Raw genomic sequence first — 24,648 nt, forward strand, 5'->3', positions numbered from 1 at the left:
AACAGGAACACGGATAAGAGCTACAGGTGAGTGCCGCTTGCAGTTATTTACTAGAAGACTAGTGTTCTATAGGAACCCACTTTTTCTCGTACATTTTTAATAAGCACTACGACAATAAGCAGCAAAAACAAGTGCACATGGCACAACACTGACGGAGTCACACTGCGCCTCTCGTTAGTAAGAGCTATTATACCTTTCCTAAACCTTGCATTAGCAGGTTTTGCATAGCACGAGAACTCCTACCTTTCAAGGTAGTCCGCCTATAGAACTTCTAAATTGAGACAGAAACGTAGGTTATCAATCATTTTTATATTGATTTTGAAATTTTTTGTTGTGCCCTCTCTTTTTTTTTCAGTTTACTTCGCCAGCCGTCGCTTCACTCGGCATTAAAATTTGCCGATGTATACTGTTCTGCTGGAATATGCGTATATTACACGAAACTATGCTTGATTGTTCTCTTGATAAACTTTCGTATTGTGTCAGATAACATGCAAGAACTAGCAAAATAATGAGGCTGAACACAAAATTCGGCCTGAAACACGGTTCATAAAAAAAAGAGACTCGCGTGTTTTTGTGTCATTCGCCCATGCACTGATTATTCTGTTCTGCACCACCAAGCATATCCATCTTGTCTACTAGATATGTTTTTGCCAATAGTGAAGGTCTTTTTCTGTCCTCTTTTCTTCATTTATAGTTGCGAAACTTACTGAGGTTTCATGTATATGCGCACCCAATAATTTATTGCTCTAAGGTTTTCTTCTTAACAATACTTCTTGCGGAATACGCTTGTCTCCTGTTTTTATCGCATATGTCGTCCATTAGTATCACGGCTAACAAGACGTCATCGCTTAAAATCTTTAACTCCCTCTCAGGCAAGACTAACGTTCTGAAATTTTCATTTGTCCCCCGCACTATTGGTGAATTGAACACTCTACCGTATGTCATTGCTAAGCAGTATTATTTTCTTTTAAACAGTCTATTTACTGACGCCGCACTTTTGTAGTTTGTGATCTGCTTGTGTTCTGAATATGTGTATGTTTATTTTTTCCTCTGTTTTGTTCTTTTACCCCTCCTGCTTAGGCCGAGATGGGTCTGCAGTCTCCTGTAAAAAAGTAAGTTAAATAATTAATAAATAAATCATTTCTATCAACCACTAGTCTTCGGTTCTTCACATAGCATCTTCAGACGTTCCTCAGGGGTCCGTTCTTTGTCCACTTCACTTCCTACGGTATAGGTAAGTTGTAAAATTCCGATGCTTAGGATGACTGCATAATTTAACACACCATTATTATTCCCCTACTGACGCAGATAGTGGAAATAAAGCATTAATGATGTACAATATTGGGGTGACCGCTGGATAATGTCTCTTCGTCGCGAATATTGTAGGCGCATTTCATTTACATGCCCCCGTAACCCTTTTCTATCTTCTTACACAATAGCAAAAAAAGCTCATGGAATTAGTAAAATCATTTGATAATTTCAGCCTCACAATTTTCACCGATACCTGAGGAACGCACATTATTGCTTTAAGTTGCGAGGCCACATTCAAAAGTCAATTTTATGCAGGTATATTTTTTGGATTTTATATATCCCTAAACATTCAGCAACATGTTGCAAAAGAAATTGTCTTTCTATCATCATTAGTCTGGAAGTTACAGTGAGTTGTTCAACCCATACCCTCGTATTGCGAAACCGAAACCACATTTCACTGGTTCAGAAAGTCAGTGGCGGTGGTGATTGTGGTAGTGGTGGGGGTGATAGTGGTGTCACGCTGAAAAGTGGGCCGATCCTGGTGATTGTGCAGAAAGGGTCCATGCTCAATGGCACGTACCCCTGGGGGCTCGGGGACCTGTAACGCGCCCTTGAACTACGCTTGTCACATGTGGGACCGAAAGAGACAAAATCACCAGCTCATCCCCTGTCGATAAAATGAGGGTTAGCGAAGCTTGGCGTCCGATTCTATCGCGAGTGCTTCCGAAGCCCAGGTGAAACGTGCGCGAAGAGCCGCGGACCCCGAGTTGCGGGAGCCCGGTGTTGAAGCCTAACGTCAGGGAATAGCCGCCGACCCTGTATTTAGGGCAAACGAAGCGGAATGGCTGCGACAGCGTCGTCTTGCCACAAGCTTCGGCTTACTCCCATTTTCCCGACAGGGAAAGGGCTCTGATTTTTTTTAACAGTGAAGTTGTACATGGCTAGTGTCCAGCCGACCGATGTCCGTAGACCAAAAACCGTGGGCCGATCAGAAAGATAGTGCAATAACGGGGCCACTCGCGGCGGAGGTGAAGCAGGCTTCAAGCACTCTGCGAACTTCCAAAAATAAGTTTATATATTGCGTCGAATACAACCCGTATCAGATATTAAGCTGATAAGAACAGATACGGGAACGCGCTAGGACCGCCGTCGTCTCTGGATGCCGAGGCGTCCCATGCCCCGCAAGTAGCGCCGATTACTGCTTCGCTGTTTGACTATCTTCACGGAATGGAAGGGCCGGTGATTTTTGCTTTCAAAACAACATTTTGCTCCACCTCATGTTAGAAAACCTGAACTTTTTCTGAACGAATATATTGAAATCAAATTTTGCACACTCATTCATCACATGTAGATGTGTGCAACTAATTAGGACAGAAAGGAATGATGCAATAATTTTGTGTTTATTGCTCACATTGTAAATAAATTTGGTCTAAATTGTAAATTTCTTTCACTTTGCTTAGTTTGTCGAACATTATTTTCTTAATATTCATTACATTGCACTTATCCTAGTTGATTGTGTAGGTCCCATACTTCTAAAGCTTTACTCAATTGAGTAATTCATTAGTTACTTATCATTTCTGGCGCGGCTAGCACTTTTACCGCATTTTATGACTACAATTACCTGCCAGAAAATAAAATGAAATATTTTTCCAGTCTAAATAGTTGGATAAGTTGAATAAGTCATGCTTATTCAGGAATATTGTTAATTAAATCTTGGCTACCGATATAAAAAATGGTGTGTGGCTGACCAACTTATTATCATCAGTGAACTGAGCGCCAATTGCGTCATCCTAATGGGATTGGTAAACTTCGGGCGTACAAATTACAAATAAGGCCTAAAACCTAATAGTCATAGTTTATCTGGGGCCCATATAAAGATTATCCCGCTAACACGTAGGAGTATTTCACTATTTCATCCCAATCATATGATTTAAGCGTATCATCAATTAAAATAAATACGATTTACAGTCGCTCTAACACCACTGCAGAATAACCAGACTTGGTCTTTTTATTAGTTATTTTATAGTTCATTTAATGATGTACAATGCCCTGCCAGGGAAGACTATCACAATGCAGTGGTCATATACGCTTTGTCTGAAAACCACGGTCATATGCAGCTACCTTTCATTGCTTATTTTTTTTCTCAATCGGCATAAGACTGGAACGGCCTTCCGACTATGTTGTCGCTAGCACTACTCACCTTATGTTCAATTGATAATGTTTGTTCAGTCTTGCCTAATTATTAGTCCATCCTTGTTCCAGTGCATCATCTTACACATTTACTTGCTTTTAATTATTAAGGTTGATTCTTGAATGTGTACCTACCTTTTTTACCATCTACCAGTGTGTTTAGGTAATGTGTACATCACCTGCACCCCATCCCTTGCGTAACAACCTTGATAGAGCAAATATATTTGAAGTAAAGTGACCTGTCCTGACCTAAATATCTATGTACGTAAAGCAGTTCTCCGTATCATATACATTGAACTTCACCCTTTTAGTCCTTTAAAACTCGGTGTATTAGCCAGTTAACTTCCTTCAGAACTACTGAACGCTGGCTATATATGGGAGCGTGCCTGATACAAAATTGCTAGATAGACTTCGAGCTAATAAGACATGCGTAAGATGAATAGTCTGCGTGAGCGAACTTCCATGTTCTAAGTCATGATTTGGATGTTCCCAAATATGTATTCGAACAGCGTGGAGATATACTCTTGTGCTTTGAAATGTTTCAATTTTACTTCATTTTAAATCGAAGCTTCCTTATTGTCCCTTTTACCAACTTTCCGGGCGCGGCTACCGTCTTGCTGCACGCATCGCTGAGTTTCTTGCAATGGCACTCACCTCCGCGCATCCCTAAAGCCTACGCACCCCGACCGGTGCCGCTGCAGCGACGTTTCACTGTTTGTGTTCCTATGCGACAAAAATGGACGTACTGCGCGGTGAAGGCAGCGTTCTGGGCTGTGATAGCGTAAACATTACAATCGTGCATAGCCTGAAGAGAGCGCTTAGACCTGGCATCTCTGCCGGCAGCCGTGGTGGTGAAGTACGCTGCGCTGCCGCGTCTGTATGTGAAACGTCCGAACACTCCTCTCCAGTAGCCGAACGCGCAAGCGCAGTCCCCTTGATGACTAGCCATTGTTGAGGAAATGTTTTTCTGTACACTTCAGCCACGATGCAATGTGCCATGACAGGCATGGATATTGCTGAATCCACTCAGAGATTATGAACTAGGACACACAACAGCACCTCAAGCAAACACGTCTCCCTGTGTGTTCTGCGGAGTACGCAGACAAACAGCAGCGGTACACACAAGATAGCGTTTAACATCAACTCACCAGTCTCGTACTGCACTGAACGCTGAACAAATTACACATTCGCCACCAACATCACGGCCAATTATTTTAAATCAAAGCAAACAAGGTACAAAGCTTCGCTTACATTGATTCCCACCGGGCGTGGGAACCGCATATTTTTTTAATTCAATACAGTTATATCACCGGCTGCCTCAGTATAACGCTATTACAGGGAACGAAAGAACATGTAAGTGGAGCCGAAAAAAACTGCCCAATATTGCATTTAACTTTTTCCAAAAAGAAAACCATTGCGAATGTGTATGCTGCCAGGTATAACAATGCGCAGTCTTTAAGACTCATATAACTGAATTTATTCCTTTGGTAGATTTGCTGCAAATTTCCTTCGAAAGGACAAATACAGCACACTTTTTTGTGCGCTCTCAGCAGGTAGGACCAAAAGGGTTGGTTACCTCTGTACGCGAAATTTGCAGTAGCACCAGCTAAGGTTGGTTGATTATTTTGGACGAGCAGAACGGGTTGGTGAGACGCCGGGATAGGCCGACATAATAGGCCGAGTGGGATATCCAGGTAGCGTATTTGGATAAGGTTGGCTAGCTGCCCTAGAAGTGTTAGGCAAGGCAGGTTGGCCTGGTAAGTCAAAGCGTGGTTGGCTGGGCTGACCGGTTCCACTGGCAAGACCGGGTGCGCTGGCATGGCCGGGGAAGCTTGATCCCGCTTGACTTGGTTGGCTGGGATACATAGGCGAGATAGGGGTGGCCGGTTGAGAAGTTGGGCCCATATGGCTAATTGGGCTGGTTTGGCCATGTTGGCTAGGTCGGTTAAGTGAGGTGGACTGGCCTGGTGGGGTGAGTGGACTGACTGGCCCCATAATGATGGGCTCTCCGGGTTTTCCCGGGGGCGGCAGCACATTTTGAATTTTTTGTTCGCAAGTTCGGCAGGCCGCCGTGGAGTGGGTATCTAAACAGAGGAAAATGAATACATTTATCTGAAAAATCACGAAAAAATTGTCAAGATGTCAATGAATTTCACTCATAGAACAATGCGCACATTTGTTCGTATCATTCTAGGGCAACTAAGAAACACATTTGAAAAATGACAGTGAGTCACCATTGAGCGACTCGTTTTGAGTTTTACGCTAGATAGCTTTGTTCCCAAACCAGCATTCATAATTTTGCAATAAAGAGTCGTCATAGGTATGCATCATTCTGGCTGTTTGCTAAAATTTTCAATTTTTCATTCGGTTTTTTGTGTCCCCACTGTCTATATATATTGATAAGGATCAGCCACCACAGTGTGGATGCACTGAGGAAAAAGAAGATGACGTGTTCCCGCTTGATATAGCGTTGCCATTTTGGCCTCCGTTAGCTTCCATGTAAATAAATTGTAAATAGCATTGGGCATCAGTTACACGTAACTATATTTGATGGGAGAGGCCTTCGTCCTGCAGTGCACACAAAATGTAGGCTGGTGATGATGATGATGATGATGATATTTGGTGGAAGCGAACGTTGCCCGTACCCTTCATGGAGCTTCGCAGTGGTCAGAACAGCGCCAATGCAACTTTGGCTCCTCCTGCCGGCACTTCATCCACGCAAGCGTCTCCGCCTGCAGACCCGACCTATGTCACTGTTTTCCCCCCTCGGCATCCTGGTGATTTCACCCGAGTCAGCAGTCCTGATGTTTACGACTGGCTCCGCTTATACGAACGTATCAGGACCAATCACAGGTGGGATCCGACTATTATGCTTGCCAACGTTTTTTTCTACCTCGACGGCGCTCCACGGCCATGGTTCCAGACTCACGAAGAGGAGATCTCGAGCTGGGATCTGTTGAAATAGAAGCTCCGCGACATTTTTTGGCAATCCGTTCAATCGCCAACTCAATGCCAAGAAGGCCCTTGCCACATGTTTACAGACGTTTACCATGTCCTACGTGTCGTACATTCTCGACATCCCTTTGTGCCAAGGCTGGCACGAACATGTCGGGGGACGATAAGGTTAATCATATCCTCAAACACATTGCTGACGACGCGTTCAATTTACTGGTGTTTACGAACGTCACCAGCATCGATACGATCCTTAAGGATTGCCGCCGTCTCGAGCACGCTAAAAGCCGCCGGGTATCCCAGCACATCACGCGACTACCCAACACAGCTGCTACGTCATCTTGTAACGACCTCTTCCACCAGCCTTCGTGGTGTGATATCTTGACCCACATCATTCGTCGTGAGGTCGAAGTAGCGCAACCGGCGGCCCCTTCATTCCCGTCACCTGATCATTCTGTGGTGACGATCTGTTTGAGGCCGTCGTCCTTCAAGAGTTGTCAAACGTCGGCCTGCACTCCATTCGTTCCGTGCGCTCGGAACCTCTTTCTCCACGCACTTTCCCATCCCGCCCTTCTTACTCCTCTTTTGTACAGCGCAACCCGTCCGAATGGTGAATCGTGGACAAGCCGATCTGTTTTACCTACCGGTGCATTGGACGTATCGCTTGCCACGGCCGCAGCCGCTGGACTTCTCCGATGCGCTATTCTTCTGACGACCACTCTCCTTCTTCTAGCGCGTCCTTTTCTTCCACTCCTTCTATGCCCGACCCATCAATTAACCCTGTGACACCTCTGACACGGCCCCGTTACTCCCGCTCGCCTTCTCCCTCCCGCCGTCAATCGCGTTCACCCCCGTCGCGCCACGCTCCTTCTCCGACCTACTAGCCGGACCCCCGGCTATAGAACTTTTGTAAATCCTTTTGTAAAACTTTGTAAAAACTTTTGTAAATTCACTTATCGAGATCAAAGCGACCTGTGAGAAATCGAACTGGTTAAAGGTACTCCTGCACGGATTTTAGGGGCTGACTGCCAATCACGAATTCTCGATCTCTTGCAAGGTTACTGAACTAGACTTTTTTCTTCTGCTGGCCCTTTTTCATTCGATCACTCCAGAGGCTTTTAGCTCTAGTTGCCCCGACTGTGCGGTTGTTGGCAATCTAGAACTCATGCTTTCGCGATGGCCCTTGTTACAGGCACCCAAGCGCATCACGGAAGAAGAATGGAGCTCTGGCATCCAGACCTCAGAACTTTCACGACAAACTTGGGCTGTCCAGAGAGCCCACGATCGGGCTGTTAGGCTCGGCGTACGTACCCGTCCCCACGTGGGCGCGGCCCGCAGCTCTGCCCTTGGGCAGGGCTTCTCAGGACCTTGTGAATAAAGTTCTTTGTCATTCTGTTTGTTATTAATCTTCAGCGCTACTGCTACACTTTCTCGGTTAACAAACTAAGACATTTGTTACAATTCGTCCGCAGCATTACTGAACAAGATAATGTCACCTGGAAACGAAAGCTTGTTGAGATATTTGCTGTTTGATCCTCGCTGCTAATTCTACCCAGTCTAATAGCTTGAATACACCTTCTAAGCGGGCAATGAATAACATGTATATGATGTCTCCTTGCCCGGCCCTTTTCTTGATAAGTATATTTCCACTCTACCTGTGTAGAATTAAGGTAGCCATGCTGTTTTCCAAGATATTTACCAAGATATTCATGTATGCTTTCTCTACCAATGATAACGCATTGCCTCTTTGAGTGCTGGTATTTCTACGGAATCAAATGTCCTTTTCATAATCTATGAATCCTATATAGAGATGTCGGTTGTACTGCAAAGATTTCTCAATTACCTGATTGATGACAAGGATCTGTTCCACACTAGAGTACCCCTTCCTGAAGCCAGCCTGTTCTTTATGTTGACTGAAGTCAAGTGTTGTCCTAATTCTATTGAAAATTGCCTTGGTAAATATTTTATACAATCATCAAAGTACGCTAATTGATGTGTTTTTCTTTAATTCATTACCGTCTCCCTTTCCAACATTACCGTACCCCTTTCCAAGTAGTATTTCTCAAAGCACAACACACCGTTCTGAAACGAAGCCAATAGCTACCAAACCGTCACAATAATAATATAACCGCCTGATGTGATTTCTCTCATAGTATATAGACAAGCGCTCATAACATTTACACGGAAAAGTGAAAACACTTACAGCTGCATGTATTCATGCACTTTTCTAACGAGGCGAAGCTGTTGTGGCCTTTCCCGCAACCTTTCTTTGGGAACTCCATACATGTGTTGTTTTTAAAATTGAAGTAATAGTGCTTCCTTCGTAGAAGGCACATATCAGGTATAGGATCTTGGCTGCAGAATGGCTCCGGCTTTATTCTTGCTGCAAACAATGTGAAATCAATGCTTACATAATACGTAAAGAGCTTGAACGATAAGAAAAATGAAGAATCAACATATATATTTCTAGCGCAACACTCCACTATTATGCTAGGATATAATTTTTTGCAGCACACTTTTTGAAAACCTTTATACAACGTCTTCTGCCAGCAAGCGGTTTCCTTTTCACTTTTTCTAATATAGCTGACGCATGCATTGGTGCATGTTATTTGAAAAATTAGATATTGTTTTGTTGGTGACCATATTCGACCATATTCGCTTTCTGGCTTTTTATTGTGACCAAAACATTTTTCTCGGAAAGCGTATTCGCCTTCTCAGTTGTCTGTTCCCATCTTAGTACATGCGTTTCTCCAGACGTTACGCAGTGTTTTTGATATCTCTTCTTTGCATTTCTATATCTGCCAGTGTATTATTATCTACAAAACACACCGCTACGTTTTTAGATGCCAATACTACTTTCTCTAGCTTTCAATGTGGACTTCCGTAGTGCCTAAGTACTGTAACCGAATAATAGAGTTTGTTCATTACAAATTGTTTTCTACATTAAGCTAACCAAATACTAGACGTGATATCTCTCGACTGTGAAACCCTTCGTTGCAGTCGTACGCTCCGAAAATATTCATACTGTTAAACACAATTTTAAACAATCCAAATCTAGTCAAATGGTTGTAAAGATTTTTTTGTTTGTTTCAGTAATCTCAGTTAGTATATTGAAGGTCAACCAAATCCCATATACGAAATTTATTATATGGTTCTCCACAGGTTTTGTGTTGGGCCCACTGCTATTTATCTTGTATATAAACGATATACCATCCAATGTCCGTACCAAAATACGTCTATATGCCGACGATCTTGTAATGTGTCAAAATATTTCATCTCATGCGGATTATTGCTTTTAGAATTTCGGCAGCTGGTAAAGAAACTGGCAAAGGAACATCCATTTTAGTAAAACTTTATATGTACTTTTCGAGACACGAATGCCCGTCCGCATTTGGCTACTAATTTGGCGGTCTTCCTTAGTAAAATGTATTCGAATATAAGTACTTAGGGATTGGGCTTTGTCACGACTTGCCTTGGTCCAAACACATTGGTCTACCATGCAACAAGGCAATTAGGAAACTTTGCTATATTCAGCATACACTACCCACTGCTCCAAGAGAAACAAAAAAGTTTTACCTCTCAACTCTAGTTCGCCAGTTTTAGAGTACACAACTGCTCTTTGGAGCGCATGTACACAGATTAGAAACGATGCAAGCTTCAGGCCTACGATTTTTGTCACAGATACGACCAAGAATTCTCACCTTCTTCCAACCTTAATCATCTAGGTCTAACCTCGCTTCAGTCTCGATGCCACACTGAACGCTTAACATTGCTGCAATTTTTTAAACTCGCCACCTCAATCTACCATAGATTAAGTCATATTTTAAATATCATCAATTAAATTTAATTCCCCGGTTTTACGAGCCAAAACCACAATTTCATTGAGGAACACGAAGTAGTGGGGTCCTCCAGAATTATTATGACTACCCAGAGATCTTTCACATGCTCCCAATCCACGGGACACAGTCATTTTTGCACATTTCGCCTCCATCGAAATGCGTATACGCCGTGGCCGTGATTTTACCCCACGACCTCATGCTTAGCAGCGCAACACCTTCAGCCGCTAAGCCTCACGGTGGGTCAAAATCATCAATAATTAGCACCATCACTACCGAAACATTTCAGCATTTCTTCCTCACACAGACATTTTAAGTAGTTTTTTCAGTATAGTGTAGAGCACGGGAATTTGTGGACTGGCTGTGTTCGCTAATTGCCACTTGCTGAATCTATAAAATCTATTGAACATTAGTGCAGTGCCCCTTGTGCAATTGTATTTTGATTGCCTCTTACTGCATATTCTTGTGCCTTTGCGTTATTGCACTTCTGTTGTGGCTCATATTTGGGTCGCAGCATGAACAAATAAGTAATTAAAAATAAACAATTAAAGTGTTGTTACAGGAATAAGTGCGCAGTCTTTCAGCTGCTAGTAGAGTGGTGGAGGCATGTTGACAAAGGTGAGGAAGCGAACATAATTGGAAAGCGCTGAAGCAAGATATTCCACGTCTAAAAAAGTCACAGATATGTTTACATGGAATAGCAAAATCACAATATTTTTGACAGAAAATTACACTGCGGATAATCATTGGTATTTTTCGCTTTGCCCGCTCTTGACTGAATGGCCGCAGCCACGAACATGCAAACTGTCAACCTACTAGGAGGTTATGATTTGTTAGCACTGATAGCGGCAAAGCCTTCTTTTTAACACAGCAAATGAATTCAGACTGGGTGAATCACCGAAGTGTGCTGATTGATAGTCGCTGCACTCGGAAGATATATTCTTGCGATATAACAAAATCAACATTTATTGCCTGATTGTAGCCAACTTATTATTTTATCAAGGACTGCAATTTAGGAGACACTTTTTTGACGGCCCGACCTCACAGAGCCTAACGTGAACATTTCAGAGAATAACATGTCATTGCTGTGAAGTGGTAGCAAAATAATTACTTACTAAATTACCAAACGGTAGATAGAGGGGTTGGTTGAGTTGGTGCTGCAGTTAGTATACTCGTTTACATTTGAAAAGTTTATTGCTTCTACACATTGATTTTGATGCGAAATGTTCACTCTTTTATCACCGAAGCCTTTCTTTTGAAGTATCTTTTTTTTCAAGCGAAGCTTGTATTGCCTGTCTCGCGCCGTTGGTGTGGCTGTCGTCGTACGCGAAAAACCAAGCCCCCTCTACCGCAGCCGGCGGCCGGATACCCTCCTCACCAACAGCTACCTCCTCCTCAAGCGCCGCTGGCGGCCCGAAAACCACCCTCACCCACAGCTGGCGCGCCGGAAACCCTCCGCTCCCGCAAATGGCGCTGGGTCCGCTCCACCGAAGAGGAGGCAGACTTCAAAGATAGACAACGGGAGCGGGACCGTAAATTTGCTCGTGCTTGCCGGGCGGATCCATCAACAACCATGTCTCTTTAATGTGTCTGAAACGCTGAAAAAACTCACCAACCCCTTCCCTGGGATTGGACAAGCTTCGCGTGCATCCCTGTTCCCAGTATACGGGAGGGGTTCCAAGATTTTACTTCGTTTCTTGATCTAAAATGTTGCTCTGAGGGCCCAATATTATATTCGTAGGTTTTGCCTTCCCAAATAAACACCGAGTCTGTGAACCACACCGCGGTGTAAGGTGCTGCATCAATTTTCAACACGTGGTCGAATACAACGATGCAAAAAAGCTTCAGTCTCCGCCGCCTTCTAAAGCAGCCACTGCGGCGTGGATTGCATTACACCCTACGATCACGCTCTTGCCTGTCCAATGGCACAGTCACGGTGCTACCTTGGAGGGATTAATAGAGGCTTTAATAGGACATGGGCAGTTCGTTAGAGGTCACGATGGCGAAGTAGTGTGAGCCAAAGTCACAAGCGGTTGAGCAGATCGAGCTGACCTGGCGCAATGGCAGCTTGATAGGGTGCGTTTGCTCCCACGTTGTATGGTAATATTATTCGAGCCAAATAAGCTGTGCTGTATTTCCAGCATAACAACTTTTTCTTCTAAGCAGTGTCGTTCTTTGTTATTATCGTACTCGTAAGTGTGATATATATATATATATATATATATATATATATATATATATATATATATATATATATATACGTGCCTGCGATCATTATTAGCGCCAATGTAACAGCCCTGATCAGTCAACAAGCATTAAATAAAACAAGAATAATGAAAATAAACACTGTAAAAAAATTCACTTTCTGTGGCACATTTTCCCGTTTTATATGGTGTTGTATGCACGTGGACAGAATTTTAGAAATGCAACAATCATGTAAATCAGGAACAGCTACTGCAACACACTTCGAATGAATTTGTTGTCATGGTTGCATTATCAGCAATATTTATACTCACGTAGACATACCGACTGACACTTCAATTCTGTGAAGAAGTTGTTTTGAGCGCTGGCGCAGCTGCTGTAGCTGAACATTTTGCAGCTTTTCGTGTTCGAATCAAAGTACCAAGCGTGACGTACCACACCACAGGGTACCATAACCGGTGGTTTGAGGCACTGCGGGTTGACGATCTTAGTACGTGCTGGAAATATAAATATACAGTCACTTTAGCATGCGCCAAAGAGAGTGAAGGTGAAAGCAGGCGCGCTCAAGATATATTCATCAAACTGCTTGATATTCTCATTCGAATGCGTTGTTACTTGTTAGTACATTTTTTTGACCAAAGATTGCGCACTGGAGTGCCTTAATTGACGGTACCTCAATTAAGAGAGGCTTAACTAACCTCGCCCTAATTAACGCCAAAGGCCGTGGGTTTCACTCCTACCAAAGATCGTGGGTTCGAATACCATTACTCTATATTATTGAGCTGTGGCTTAGTTCGCCTTCTTGCCAAAGTAGGTGAGTTTGACTCCCACGTCAGTTCGAGGATTCGACTCCCACCGAAAGTAATGGGTTCGAGTGCCTAAAATAACTATATCATAATTACCAAGATGATGACTGTAAGCCACGCACCATCAAAATTGTTGCGTGAGCGTTGCTTGCGCACTCATAGAATACGCTGACGATGGTGACACCCACACCAGCACCTCGTACCTATTGTATCCCCATAGCGCTCTGTGTTTCATTATGGCCCCATTTCTCTTCCCTTTTGCCAATATTGTTTTTCCTGTGTCTCCAGATATTTACTGCGTCTCCAGAACCTAAATTTTAATTCCAAATTCTCTCATTCTTCTCCACAGATATCAGCCAGACGTTGCATATCACTTTGATTGTCAGTAAACGACACAATCTCGTCGCATAATGTAAACGTGGAAGCTGCTGCTCAACTATTCTGCCTGCCTGTTTGTATGAGAGATTAAACCCGACATTGATTCCTTCTAGCACCCTTTCCATCCTTTTCATGTACATCACAAACAGCAGCATGGATAAACGGCACCCCTGTCTCAGTCATTTGGTGATACTAACTTTCTCCTAGTACCTCATTCCTTTCATTCAAGGTCATGGCAACTGCATCTTCTAGGTAAATCTCCCTTATAAGTTGTATACAGAAGTTGCCTGAGCCTTCTCCTTCCAGAATATCCCACAAAATGTTGCGGTTTACATTCTCATGTGCTACGGTAATGACTAAAAGAGCCTCTTCTAACGGTCGTGTAACAGAACGACTCTAGAAAGTTCCATCGCCATCGCCTGCCAAGGGACCCAGAACATCGACACGCTAGAAAGGGCCGTCGACATCGCGTGTCGCGCGGCCAGTTCGCCTACCCAGCTGACGCATCGTTGCTGCCGCTGTTCCTCCGGCAATCGCTCGACGACTCCAATAAACCTCGTCACAGTCTCCTTACCTCTCTGGATATTTCATTACACTGATTAGGAACAAATAAGTTATCGTCCAGACGCCTACAAGTTCTGAAGCCATCTTGAAGTTCTCCCAATATACCAATATCTTCTGCCCATGCTTGTAGTCTTAGTTTAAGCGCCTGCATCAAGGTCGATCCAAATAGGTCGCGCAGCTTCAGAGGAAAAGCGGTTCAGAACGAATTGTCACCGACATCAGCAAGGGCGGTTATGGAGCAGCGATTGAAGCGCGACGTTTGGAGGAAACAAACATACGAAAAAAATCGTTTTTTTAATGAAGCAAGCCACAGTTAGATTCATTCCATGAAAATAAATTTCCTAATCAATTTTATGTACGCATGGCGAGAAAAGAACAACTCTATTTTACTTGATCACTATCAATAAATACCTTTTTTCAGTGCCCACCAGTAAGAGCGCCCACCGATAAACAACGGCGGGCAGTTGACACCGCTATCACTTGCAATGAAGTGCAGATCTTCAAGTGGGCAGAAAGGCGTGCTCGTGAAGTTCACCTGTTACATACGCCCCCCTCACATGTTGCGCTGCTTTGCTTGTCGACGTTTGTCTGAATTTGGTGACGCGTGTAGTTTCATTGTTTCTTAATCTGTTCAGTCAAAAGTAGTGAGTTGCGACCGCCTGATAATTGTTTACTTTAGTTGTTTTCGTGGGACTGCGCCGGCCAGCGGGCTTGACGTCTGACGAAAGGATGAGCACTCTACGCCCAAAGCGTTCGTTGGCCTCCAAATAAAGTATGTTCTGTGCAGCGATGAGATTTCGACACCCTACAGATCAACTTTTCCTGCATCGCTTTCCGAGCTGGAAGCTCGAAACACCCATCAAGTCGAATGGCGAGGCATTTGAATATGCAGCTCTAATGGCACGCCTTCGAAAACAAATTTCGCGCCTTTGAGAACAAAATGACGTCACTTTTATTTTTAAGAGGTATGACGTCACAGTATTTTTTGTGAACCGCTATGTTTTGAACTTATGGGCCTCTATGGAAGCTTCGCTACCAGGTATATTAGCTTGCCTGCATTGATAACTTATATTTTACAGATGTAATGTTCAACGGTATATGTGAGTGAATTCCATCTTTTTCCCCCTTGCCTTTATAAAGTAAATTCATTCTGCTTTGTCGCCAACTATCTGGTGTTATCCTATCTTGTGAGCTTTTTTCGACGGCTTTCACCAGAGTTTCCTTACGTTTTGATCATGACTCATTATCAGCCTAACGGGAATCTGGTCTATACCTGTGGCTGTGCGTTTAGTAATTTTCTTTTCGGCTTTCTTCCAGTTGAAATTACTCAGCAACAGCTCATGTTCCATCTGGTTCTCGTTCATGCTCTTCTTTTTTCTCAGAAGCCACCTCGCCATTACCTTGATATGACTCTGCTGTTATTTTTCAAACCTATATTATTGCCACGTCCCCTTTCAGTTTGTTTTCATTTTCGCCTAGGATATGGTCTATTGTTCCAGACTTCCTGCCTAATAAGTTTCCGTTATTCCATAATTCTAGGTTCCATATTCTAGGTGCAGCCTTCTTTTTCTCACGTATTTGTGACAACCAATGTTCACTTTCACCTTTTATCTATGCTTGAACAAGTATTTCAACGTTGGATCTTGCATCCCTATATATTTGCCATTTTCTGGTTGGTCATCCTGCGGGAACGGTGCTTTTTAAGTGCGAAGCACTTTAGGGGCCCGGGCTATGGCCGTCTGTCGCAAGATGCTCAAAAACAAGTGCTCAAAACAGGGTCAAAACAAGTACAGAATTGATCAAAACCGGTTCAAAATAAACTAACATGTTTCAGAATAATTTAAAAGAGAGGAATAATTAAGCATTAAGCACATAAAGTAACATAAATTCGTTAAAATCACTTCCATCATCAGCAAAGCTTTGGCTCCATGTGCGTGGCGGTTGGCTCCATGTGCGTGGCGGTTTCGCACCAGTTGTGCCTTAGCGCAGGTGTCGAAACAGGATGATGAATTGCTAAACACAAGATTAATACAGGATAAAACAAGATAACCAGAAGGAAAACACAAGAGAAACACCAGCGAATCACTATATAACCACTTTTGGACTATTGTCAAGTTCTTTCTCAATTCTTGTGACTATATTTGCTTTGTTCAGCGTTCAAATTTGAACTGGTTATTCTTCGTTCCTTGCTCCCTTTCCCAAACTACATATCCCATTTTCAAAATGATACGTTTATGGTCATTCCCTATGCTGCTACCCTTCCTCATCAATGACCACTTCTTCCATCTTATCGCAATATTCTTCTGTCATCAGACAGTAATGCCATGACCGATTGCCTATTTCCGCCTTCCCATGTGATCTGACCATCACATTTAGGCCCCGTATTTACGATAACGAGGTTAAGGATGTTCACAGAGATCTAGCATTATTCTTCCGTTGTTGTCGGTATAACCGTCTGGATGCTGTATGTGGGCATTAATGTCACTCAACAGAATAATTTCGCCCTCATTCCCGAAACTCTTGATTCGTTTGTCCATAAAGACGTCTTGTTCATAACCACGTCACGCCCAGCCAAGTTTTCTTTACCGCTGACTGTTCGGGTAGCCAAAGATTCTCTTGATACTTAGAATTTACTCTTTCCCATTTGGCTTTTACTAAATTTACTCTTTCCCTGATGTACGAACAGTCCGATTCCTCCTGCCTTTCTTTCCATTTTTTTTTGTTGTTGTTGTACCCTGCCCAAACATACTTCTTACTCATTGTTAGCTCTTCTAAGTGTCTAAGATGCGTTTCTGTAACGCACATACACACCTATTTGTTCGCTAATTAACTGCTTGTCAATATCTAACAACTTTTGCTTTCTTTTGTCGCCCTGCATGTTCACGTAACCTATTGTACAGCGAGCTCTTTCCTTCTTTTCTTTCTCATTTTCTTTTGTTGGCGGTGATGCTACTCTGAGGTTCCCCTAAGGGACCTTCTTCATTACTACTTACCCTGGCCTCCTGAGCACCCGTGGACCCCCCCTCCCCCCCCTAAAAAAAGCAAGCAATTACACGACCTGCAAGTCACCAGCCCACTTCTCGTACAAGCCTGTGATTGAATTGGATTCCGTCTCTTTGACACCCACCATACATTCTCACTTCCCTGTTGACTTCCACAACCTCGAAACCTTTCACTCGGCTGACTTTCCAAATCACCTCTTCAGTGGCCGCAACTGCTCTTTGCACGTTAATTTCACGTACAGGTACCTGCGGCACCTACATACCAGAATTTGCACCATAGGGGACACCTCGCCTAAGACGTCTACACCTTTCGCGAAACGCTACGATCCTTCCCTTTCCTGTTCAGCAAGTCATTTAGGCCGCCCGCTACTATACAAGAATAGTTATTGTTGGGCTCGCTGGTTTTCCATAATTGAACAAGTAACTCAGCGCAATAAGAAACAGACACAAGACTCCCTTTCTTGTGTCTGTTTCTTATTGCGCTGAGTTATTTGTTCAGTTATAGCTACTATACAAGGCTGTGTGCCTGTGCATTCGCCGCGGATTTTCTCTAGCTCCCTCCATGATACCGCCCAATGCCCACCCTGGAAACGTCCCTACCGCAACTTTTTTGTCGACTTTCACTCACTTCTCAATTGCCTCTGAGTACCTAAACAGATTTGAGTCATCGGCGACTATGACCTTCTCACTCTCCCCCTACTGACGAGGCCTCACCCTACTTCCCTTTGTCATCCTTGTCCGCGTGATTCGGGTTCGACATGGGGTATTGATCCCTGCCGTTCCTGTTTTCCGTTTGCGGTAGGCTTCAGTGTAGGTAACCGTCCTTCCAGCTGGCCACCCTGCATGTTACACGCATTCTACACGCTTTGTGGCACTTCCGGTCCTGCCACGCCGGTAGTCGGCGTTTCATCGTCAGTACCATTTCTGTTCGTGATGGTGGCCCCATTCAGTTTTTTCTCGGCTGCTCATAGTGTTTCTTCCACTGCCTTCCGCGCATAAAGATCCATATTGAGTTCGTTTGTTAGCTCTACGATCCGTTTCACAAGCTCGTCCTGGAAATCCTCCATTTTCTTTAGCGTGGCATCGACATTAGAGTGTCTGCCGATTTCCTCAATTTTCTCGCTATTCTCATCGGTTCCCTAGTCTACCTTGAGGGACGTATTTGCACTTGGCTTTCTCTAATGCTATCACGGCGCCTTTCGAAGCACGTACCTACAAGCAAAGATTGATACGCACCGAACCTAAAACCTTAAAATGCCACAATTTATTTCTCTGCCATATTCAACAAAAAGAAATAAATGTCGAACAGACTTAAGTCACGACACACGTTCGCACTTGTCCAAACAAGTGGCCACGCTCCTGACTGTCCTACAAAAGCAATATTCTCGATACAAATATACACGCACTAATGGATAATAAGCTTGACACTTCCAACCTACTATTTCACGACTAAAAATACTTAATGTCCGCAAAGGCAGGGCGGAAGTGCGCCGTCTTCTGTCCCGCGCGAGGCACGGGGGCAAGGCGAGGAAAGGGGCGGGGGGGCTTCTACTCTGGCAGCACGATGGCAAATTCGCTTGCTGCTGCAGCGGCGTTTTGTTTTGACAGTGAGCTTACGCACTCGATCATCCACCGAGATGTGTTCACGTTTATATTTGCGCATGTGACCTCGTGGTTGGTAATTTAGTAAGCGAATGTTTGCAAGTTTTTACAGCCGATAAAACTAATATCCTTACTAAGTGTAGCTGTCTATTACTTTGCTATCTCAATAGATGCTTCGCCTTTCGGGCGACACTGCGGCTTTTTGTAAACGTTACATTAGGCCTTTAAGTTGCGTTAACTACATCACAGTCATTAAAACGTTGATAACATGTTAGTTGCCCGTTTTGAAATTTCGCCCGTGTAAAACGCTATCGAGCGTTTTTCAAAGGAACATTTTGCAAAGACTATCAGCGCCACTTGCATTGCACCAGGCGTGCTTCGTTTGGTAATACCGCCAAAATCAATACTCTGCTTCGGAAATTGAACAAAGGTTCCTCTTTTATAATATGGGCATTTCTTTCCAGAAGAGCGGAGTATGCAGTGTTCCTAATGAATAATAAAGGTATATACTAAGTTACACTCGACTGGAGAATATATATTTTCTATCATCACAGAGGCTTGCTCGGCGAAAGGGGTGTAAGGCGCAAGTTGGAATCAGCTAGCGCAAGACAGGGGTAATTGGAGATCACAGGGAGAGCCTTTCGTCCTGCAGAGGACATAAATATAGGCTTACGATGACGATGATGTACATTGCCTTTCACGGGAATTTGAATTTTTTCCTGAAATTCAAAAGAAGACGTTGGCGATAAATTATAAGGACATGCAATTTTATAGCAAAACGTGAGACGTTCGTGAAGTTATCTGAATGCTAATGGTCTGACGTAATTGTTCAACGGAAACCCGCTAATTGGAGAGAAGTAAATAAATGGAAAAAGAGAACTTCAGAAAGCTCCAAGGTGCATCACCTGCTATACGCACCTGATGTTCCCTGGCATTCCGAATAGCTTCTTTGTACAAAAGTCAGCTATTTCGTTTTTAACGAAGTATTGCTGTTTGTCATCTTCACAACTTCGTGTAAAATGAATACACGAACGCAGTATGCGAGATTCAAATGATGGGTCAGTATGTGTACTCACCCTGACAGGCTTCCATACACTTTTTGAAAGATACAAACTTGTTGCTGCCTCCGCTGCAAAATCCAGGATTCATTGGTCTGCAGATCTTTCGTTTGTCATCAAAGTACCAGTGTGGCGTTAATGGTTGACAGTTGCCATTAAATGGTGCTTTTAGGCAGAACGCAGGCTGTTGAGGCTTTTGCGGCTTTTTACCCCATCCTGGAACATGTGTAAAAAGGCATTAAGGTCTGTATAGTTTTTAAGGCCGACGAATGAGTTGAATCGGCCAATGTCTCGGCGATCTTACTTAAGCACTCACTCATCTAAACTTATCACAAGCTACCTTTTTATGCGCAAATTCTGATGACGTGATTTACAAAACAAAATATATCGTAATGGCCACCTTGATTTAAATGAAGAATGAACGTGTAGCTCGCAAGAAAATTTTTAAATTTTTTGAAATTTATATATATATATATATATATATATATATATATATATATGTACATAGAGAGATAAGTGAAGCAAAGAATCACAGGAGCCGGCACAGAAATAGTTCAACAAAATAGAAGCACCTAAGAAAAACATATGACAGTACTGTACTGACGTTTTGTCCGGGGTCCGGCCTTCACTAATAGTGGTGAATTCTTGATGAAGGCCAGACCCCAGCCGGAACGTCAGTAAACTCCAGTTTTATGTTTTTCTACGTGCTTCTATATTTTTTGTGCTATATATATATATATATATATATAGAGAGAGAGAGAGAGAGAGAGAGTGAATGAACAAGTTGAATCAAAGGAACCGACGAACTCAACTTGTTAGTCACAACCATGTGCAGACAGCACATAGGAAGCCAAGGAAAGCGTAGGCACTTTTGGTTGTTTTCAAAAAATGGGAATGAAACTAAACGAGAAAAACAACTTGCCTTCACTACAATGGGAACCCACAACCTTCGCATGTATATATACATACGGCAGGCAGCGGTGCCGTAGTGGTAGAACCTTTTTTTCGTAAGCGAGCGTGAGGCGCTTCGTCCGAATCCCGATGACATGTGACAAACACCGACATTTCCATACCATACCTATTTCCACTAACCTGGTACGTGGCTACTTGTCGGAATTCACATTTCCAGACGGGACTTTATGGAGATTTCTAGGCGCGGCTTCTGGGCACTCTTCACCGTCCAATGACGGCTTTGGTGCAATGTATTGGTTGGGGCTTGGGAGGCAGATTAGAGTTGCCACCGGCTACCTTCTTGTAAAATACGTACAAACGTTCTCGTAGGCTGGTATCTGGTCATTACGGGACATCAGCGTTTGCAAAGGGTCATTGCTTTTTCACTCTCGAGCGTCGCTTGCGGCTATTGCGGCTATTTCTCATGTGGGATGCCACATGAGAAATAGCCGCAATAGGCGCAGCTCAGACGTCAGGTTTGGTTCAGCCAACCAGGTTTAACATGTCTTGCATGATGCGGGCGCATACCCAAGCAGAATACACCCCAAAGCCGTGTGTCGGAGGGGGGGGGGGGGAGGAGGCACCTGTGGCTCGTTGGGTAACTGGTGAGCGGCCGGCCGCAACGCAAGGCTTGGAACTGACTTCCTTTCGCAGCTAAAGCAAACACTCAACCCCGACGCCATGTATGTGGTCATTAGTGAGGCTTAAGTGTTGCAGCAGAAGCTTGAAAATTGAGTGGAGCGTATATATATAGTTTGTAAGAACACTTTATCACTGTGCACTGTACGTGAAACAAAACAATGCACGAGACAAATAGCTGATGCGAGTCTATATATGACTAGAAAGTTTACAACGTCTAGCATCCGCAAGGTAGATGGAAACCCTTGGTTTATATGTTTTATTTGCTACTTGTATATAACTGGAGCACACTCTCATAGAATACATGGCTACTTAGGAGCTAGGCTGGCCAAATAAGAAAAAAATTATCAATCGCTCGTGTGCAGTGGCACTCAGTTTACGAGTCCCGCAAAACTTTTTCTGTACTTACATGCTTCACACTCAGTTTTTCTGATCATGTTTTGGTGTTGTCATGCGTCACTCATAAATATTACGTAGAAGCAGCACGAAATGAGCAGAAAAATTAATTTCGCCTACGTTGCGCTCGTGGCAAGTCAGACGACGTATACATGACATAATTTACTAGCGTAAAAACACAGACTATATATCACGAAAGAATATGGTAGACACGGTTCAACGATGAACCAACTTGACCCTCTGAAAGTTCTTTAAGAGACATGCATATGTTTGGCCTGATTAGGAGGTAATAAATACTGCACAGAGACTTTCCGGGCCGGGACTACAAAAATCTGAAAAGAAACGTTCTGCAGGATGAATATCCTTTTCGCCTGCTCAAGAAATGGTGCTTCGCAAAATAATTTATGAAGCATTATGGGAGCACGTTATCTCAAAATGTATCGTATTGGATCAAAAAACTATAGTGCAGGTAATCCATGTGAATGCATCCGTCTGTAAAAAACTAAAATTACAGCTTAGGAAAATAACAGATTTAAATGTTTATTTTATACGATTGGCTCTGTGCGCATTTCAAATAAATATATTGCTTCACTGTTCTGGTTGTCTAACCAGGCAATACAACTAATCTTAACAGTAGGATTATGAGGCGCTCTTTTAAGCGACGGAAATGCGCAGGAATTGACTGTTCTAGGAACATCGTTATACTGCCAAGAAAGCATATTTACCGTATCACATAGATGCGAATATAGAGAAAATATAGAGAAGTACGGTCCAATTGCAGCAAACTTTTGATAATACTATTTGACATAAATGAGAGAAGCATTAAGAGGTCGAATCGCTTCCATGGAAAAACCTCTGGCATGGCCCACAATATTCGGCCCCGTACTAGTTTCACGTGCACAGGAAATTGAAATCGGACATATAGAATTGCACTACACGCACTAGCATAGCACTACAAGCTCTAGTTCTGTTTATTTTTTAACGTGATAGCGCTAAGGGCCCCGTCTCGCAGAAAATCCGGCGTTAGCGTCGGTCTCGGCTTTGGCGTAAGCATTGGCATCCGCGGCATCCTTGGAGGAGAAATTCATCCCAAACCACCCCGACCAAATAAACCCTGCACGTGGCGCAAGGGGTTGGTGAACAAAAATTGAATTTCTCAAAGTAAAATCCGTCAGAAAAATCGTGAAGTACGACTGAACTACAACTTGCAGACATGATAGCGTTGGATTGTAATTTGAATATACGAGAAAAAAGCCTGATAAGCATCCAGGGATCTTTGAATGCTATCGCCTTTCAATCTTAAAGGCGAAGCTTAAGCGTCCTCCAATTCTGATGGTGTGCGGCTTAAGCAAGGAGCGCTCACACAACAATTTTTAGTACGGGAAAATTGTTGTTTAGTGTTGTTCTTTTAGCAAAAAGTGGTTATGTCGAGTATTGTTTTGTTAAAAAATAAAGGTTGCATTTCTAAACTCCCACCAACTTTACGACGAATGTAACGGCCATGAATATGACCTGAGAATTAATTGAGCGTGGACAGTGTACTTCTAATAGGTTGCATAGCAGAGGAATATTTTTCGTGCTTCAATAGCAGGCATATTTTAACAAATAAATGATTCTACGATGTATGTTTACCCTCATACAACTCTTGATATCACGATTACATTTTATCCATCCGCGAGTATGACACCCAATGATATCGGCATCCAGGGTGCCGTTATCTGCAATAAAATGTAGTATAGTATGGCACATGGTGTGCAATGCAGTGAAGTGAAAATATGGGCCGCTGCATGGACAACATTACAAATAAAACTGACTTGCAAGAAAACACTTTTTCAAAAAGTTTCACGAACCTACCATGGACATAGGAAATGGAAGCAAGAAGAAGGTAGCTGTATGTGGGCCTCATTGCTAGGCGATGGTTTCAAACTGATCCAAGAAGTTCAGTCGTCCTCAAATGCAAGTAATATGATATTGTCTGCAGCGTTCAAAGTGACATTGTATCGTAACATTTTTCTCAAACCATGCCTATGCATCATTTTGTGCACTTGAAGAGTTTGTCTTCGTGCGGAAACAATGACGATGACCTGCAGTATAATAAACGATTGTTACAGTAATATTGTTTGGGAAGTGCTGCAGTCGCGTCCACGCATCTTCGCAAACGCATTCAAGTGAAGTAATGTCATGGCTTGTCTTGTCTTCAAATGATGACCTTGCCGCGTTCCTCTAGTTGAAAGAGTGGGTCCTCGCTCGGAAACTAAGACGTGCAGTGTAATATATAGTTGCTACGGCGATACCGTTTTGAGAACTGTGGAGTCGTCTCCACGCACTTTGACAGGCATGTCAAGTACAGTGCCATTTTTTTTGTTCTTTAAGGTCCTTTGAATGTCAGTGATTAATCAATTTTGTATAGAATGTCCTAGGTCCTGCCTATCAAAGAGATGTGCTTGCCTTTAGCGGAATGATAAAAATTGTATCACGGGATTTTTGGTAAGGAAGATAACAGAGAATAACGTGTCAGCTTATGTTCACATACATTACGCGTGCAGGAAAAAACTACATATGCGATTTTCCTATGTATTCTTTTTCTAGGAGTGCTGGTTCTCTAGTATATGTGAACAAAGGGTTGTGTTTTATAAAGACTTATCTAACGGTAGGTGCTTTTCTGCTTTGTCCGGGCGAAAATAGAAAACGTAACGCAACAAAACTGGAACACGGAAGAAAGCCCGAGGCAAGCACTGCAGAAATAGTCGCTGGCGCGGAGCACAATCCAAACGGTATGAACTAATTCTCGAGAAATTATTTCTCAGCAATAAAAGCGGTA

The 24,648-nt window shown here is 43.2% G+C and overlaps 1 protein-coding gene and 1 pseudogene across 1 annotated transcript; both read right to left on the minus strand.

Moving 5' to 3' along the window:
• Positions 1-2,225: 2,225 nt before the first annotated feature.
• On the minus strand, positions 2,226-2,392 carry LOC119459781 (U2 spliceosomal RNA; annotated as a pseudogene).
• A 2,641-nt stretch (positions 2,393-5,033) lies between these two features.
• On the minus strand, positions 5,034-23,806 carry LOC119457917 (tissue factor pathway inhibitor 2-like). Its single transcript, XM_037719683.2, has 5 exons — positions 23,682-23,806; positions 19,860-20,057; positions 12,746-12,928; positions 8,597-8,776; positions 5,034-5,525 (listed from the first exon to the last, which is right to left on the minus strand). The coding sequence occupies exons 1-5, from the start codon at positions 23,731-23,733 to the stop codon at positions 5,062-5,064; spliced, it is 1,077 nt and encodes a 358-aa protein (XP_037575611.1). The 5' UTR covers positions 23,734-23,806; the 3' UTR covers positions 5,034-5,061.
• Positions 23,807-24,648: the final 842 nt, after the last annotated feature.

Source organism: Dermacentor silvarum, chromosome 7, assembly GCF_013339745.2.
Source record: "Dermacentor silvarum isolate Dsil-2018 chromosome 7, BIME_Dsil_1.4, whole genome shotgun sequence".
NCBI classification, from domain to species: domain Eukaryota; kingdom Metazoa; phylum Arthropoda; class Arachnida; order Ixodida; family Ixodidae; genus Dermacentor; species Dermacentor silvarum.

Coding starts and splice junctions, on each gene's coding strand:
- LOC119457917 (XM_037719683.2), bottom strand. CDS start 23,733: ATGAGGCCCACATACAGCTACCTTCTTCTTGCTTCCATTTCCTATGTC. Junction 20,058..23,681: donor TTCCATTTCCTATGTCCATG/GTAGGTTCGTGA, acceptor CACATGTTCCAG/GATGGGGTAAAAAGCCGCAA. Junction 5,526..8,596: donor GTGCATGAATACATGCAGCT/GTAAGTGTTTTC, acceptor TCCTCTGTTTAG/ATACCCACTCCACGGCGGCC.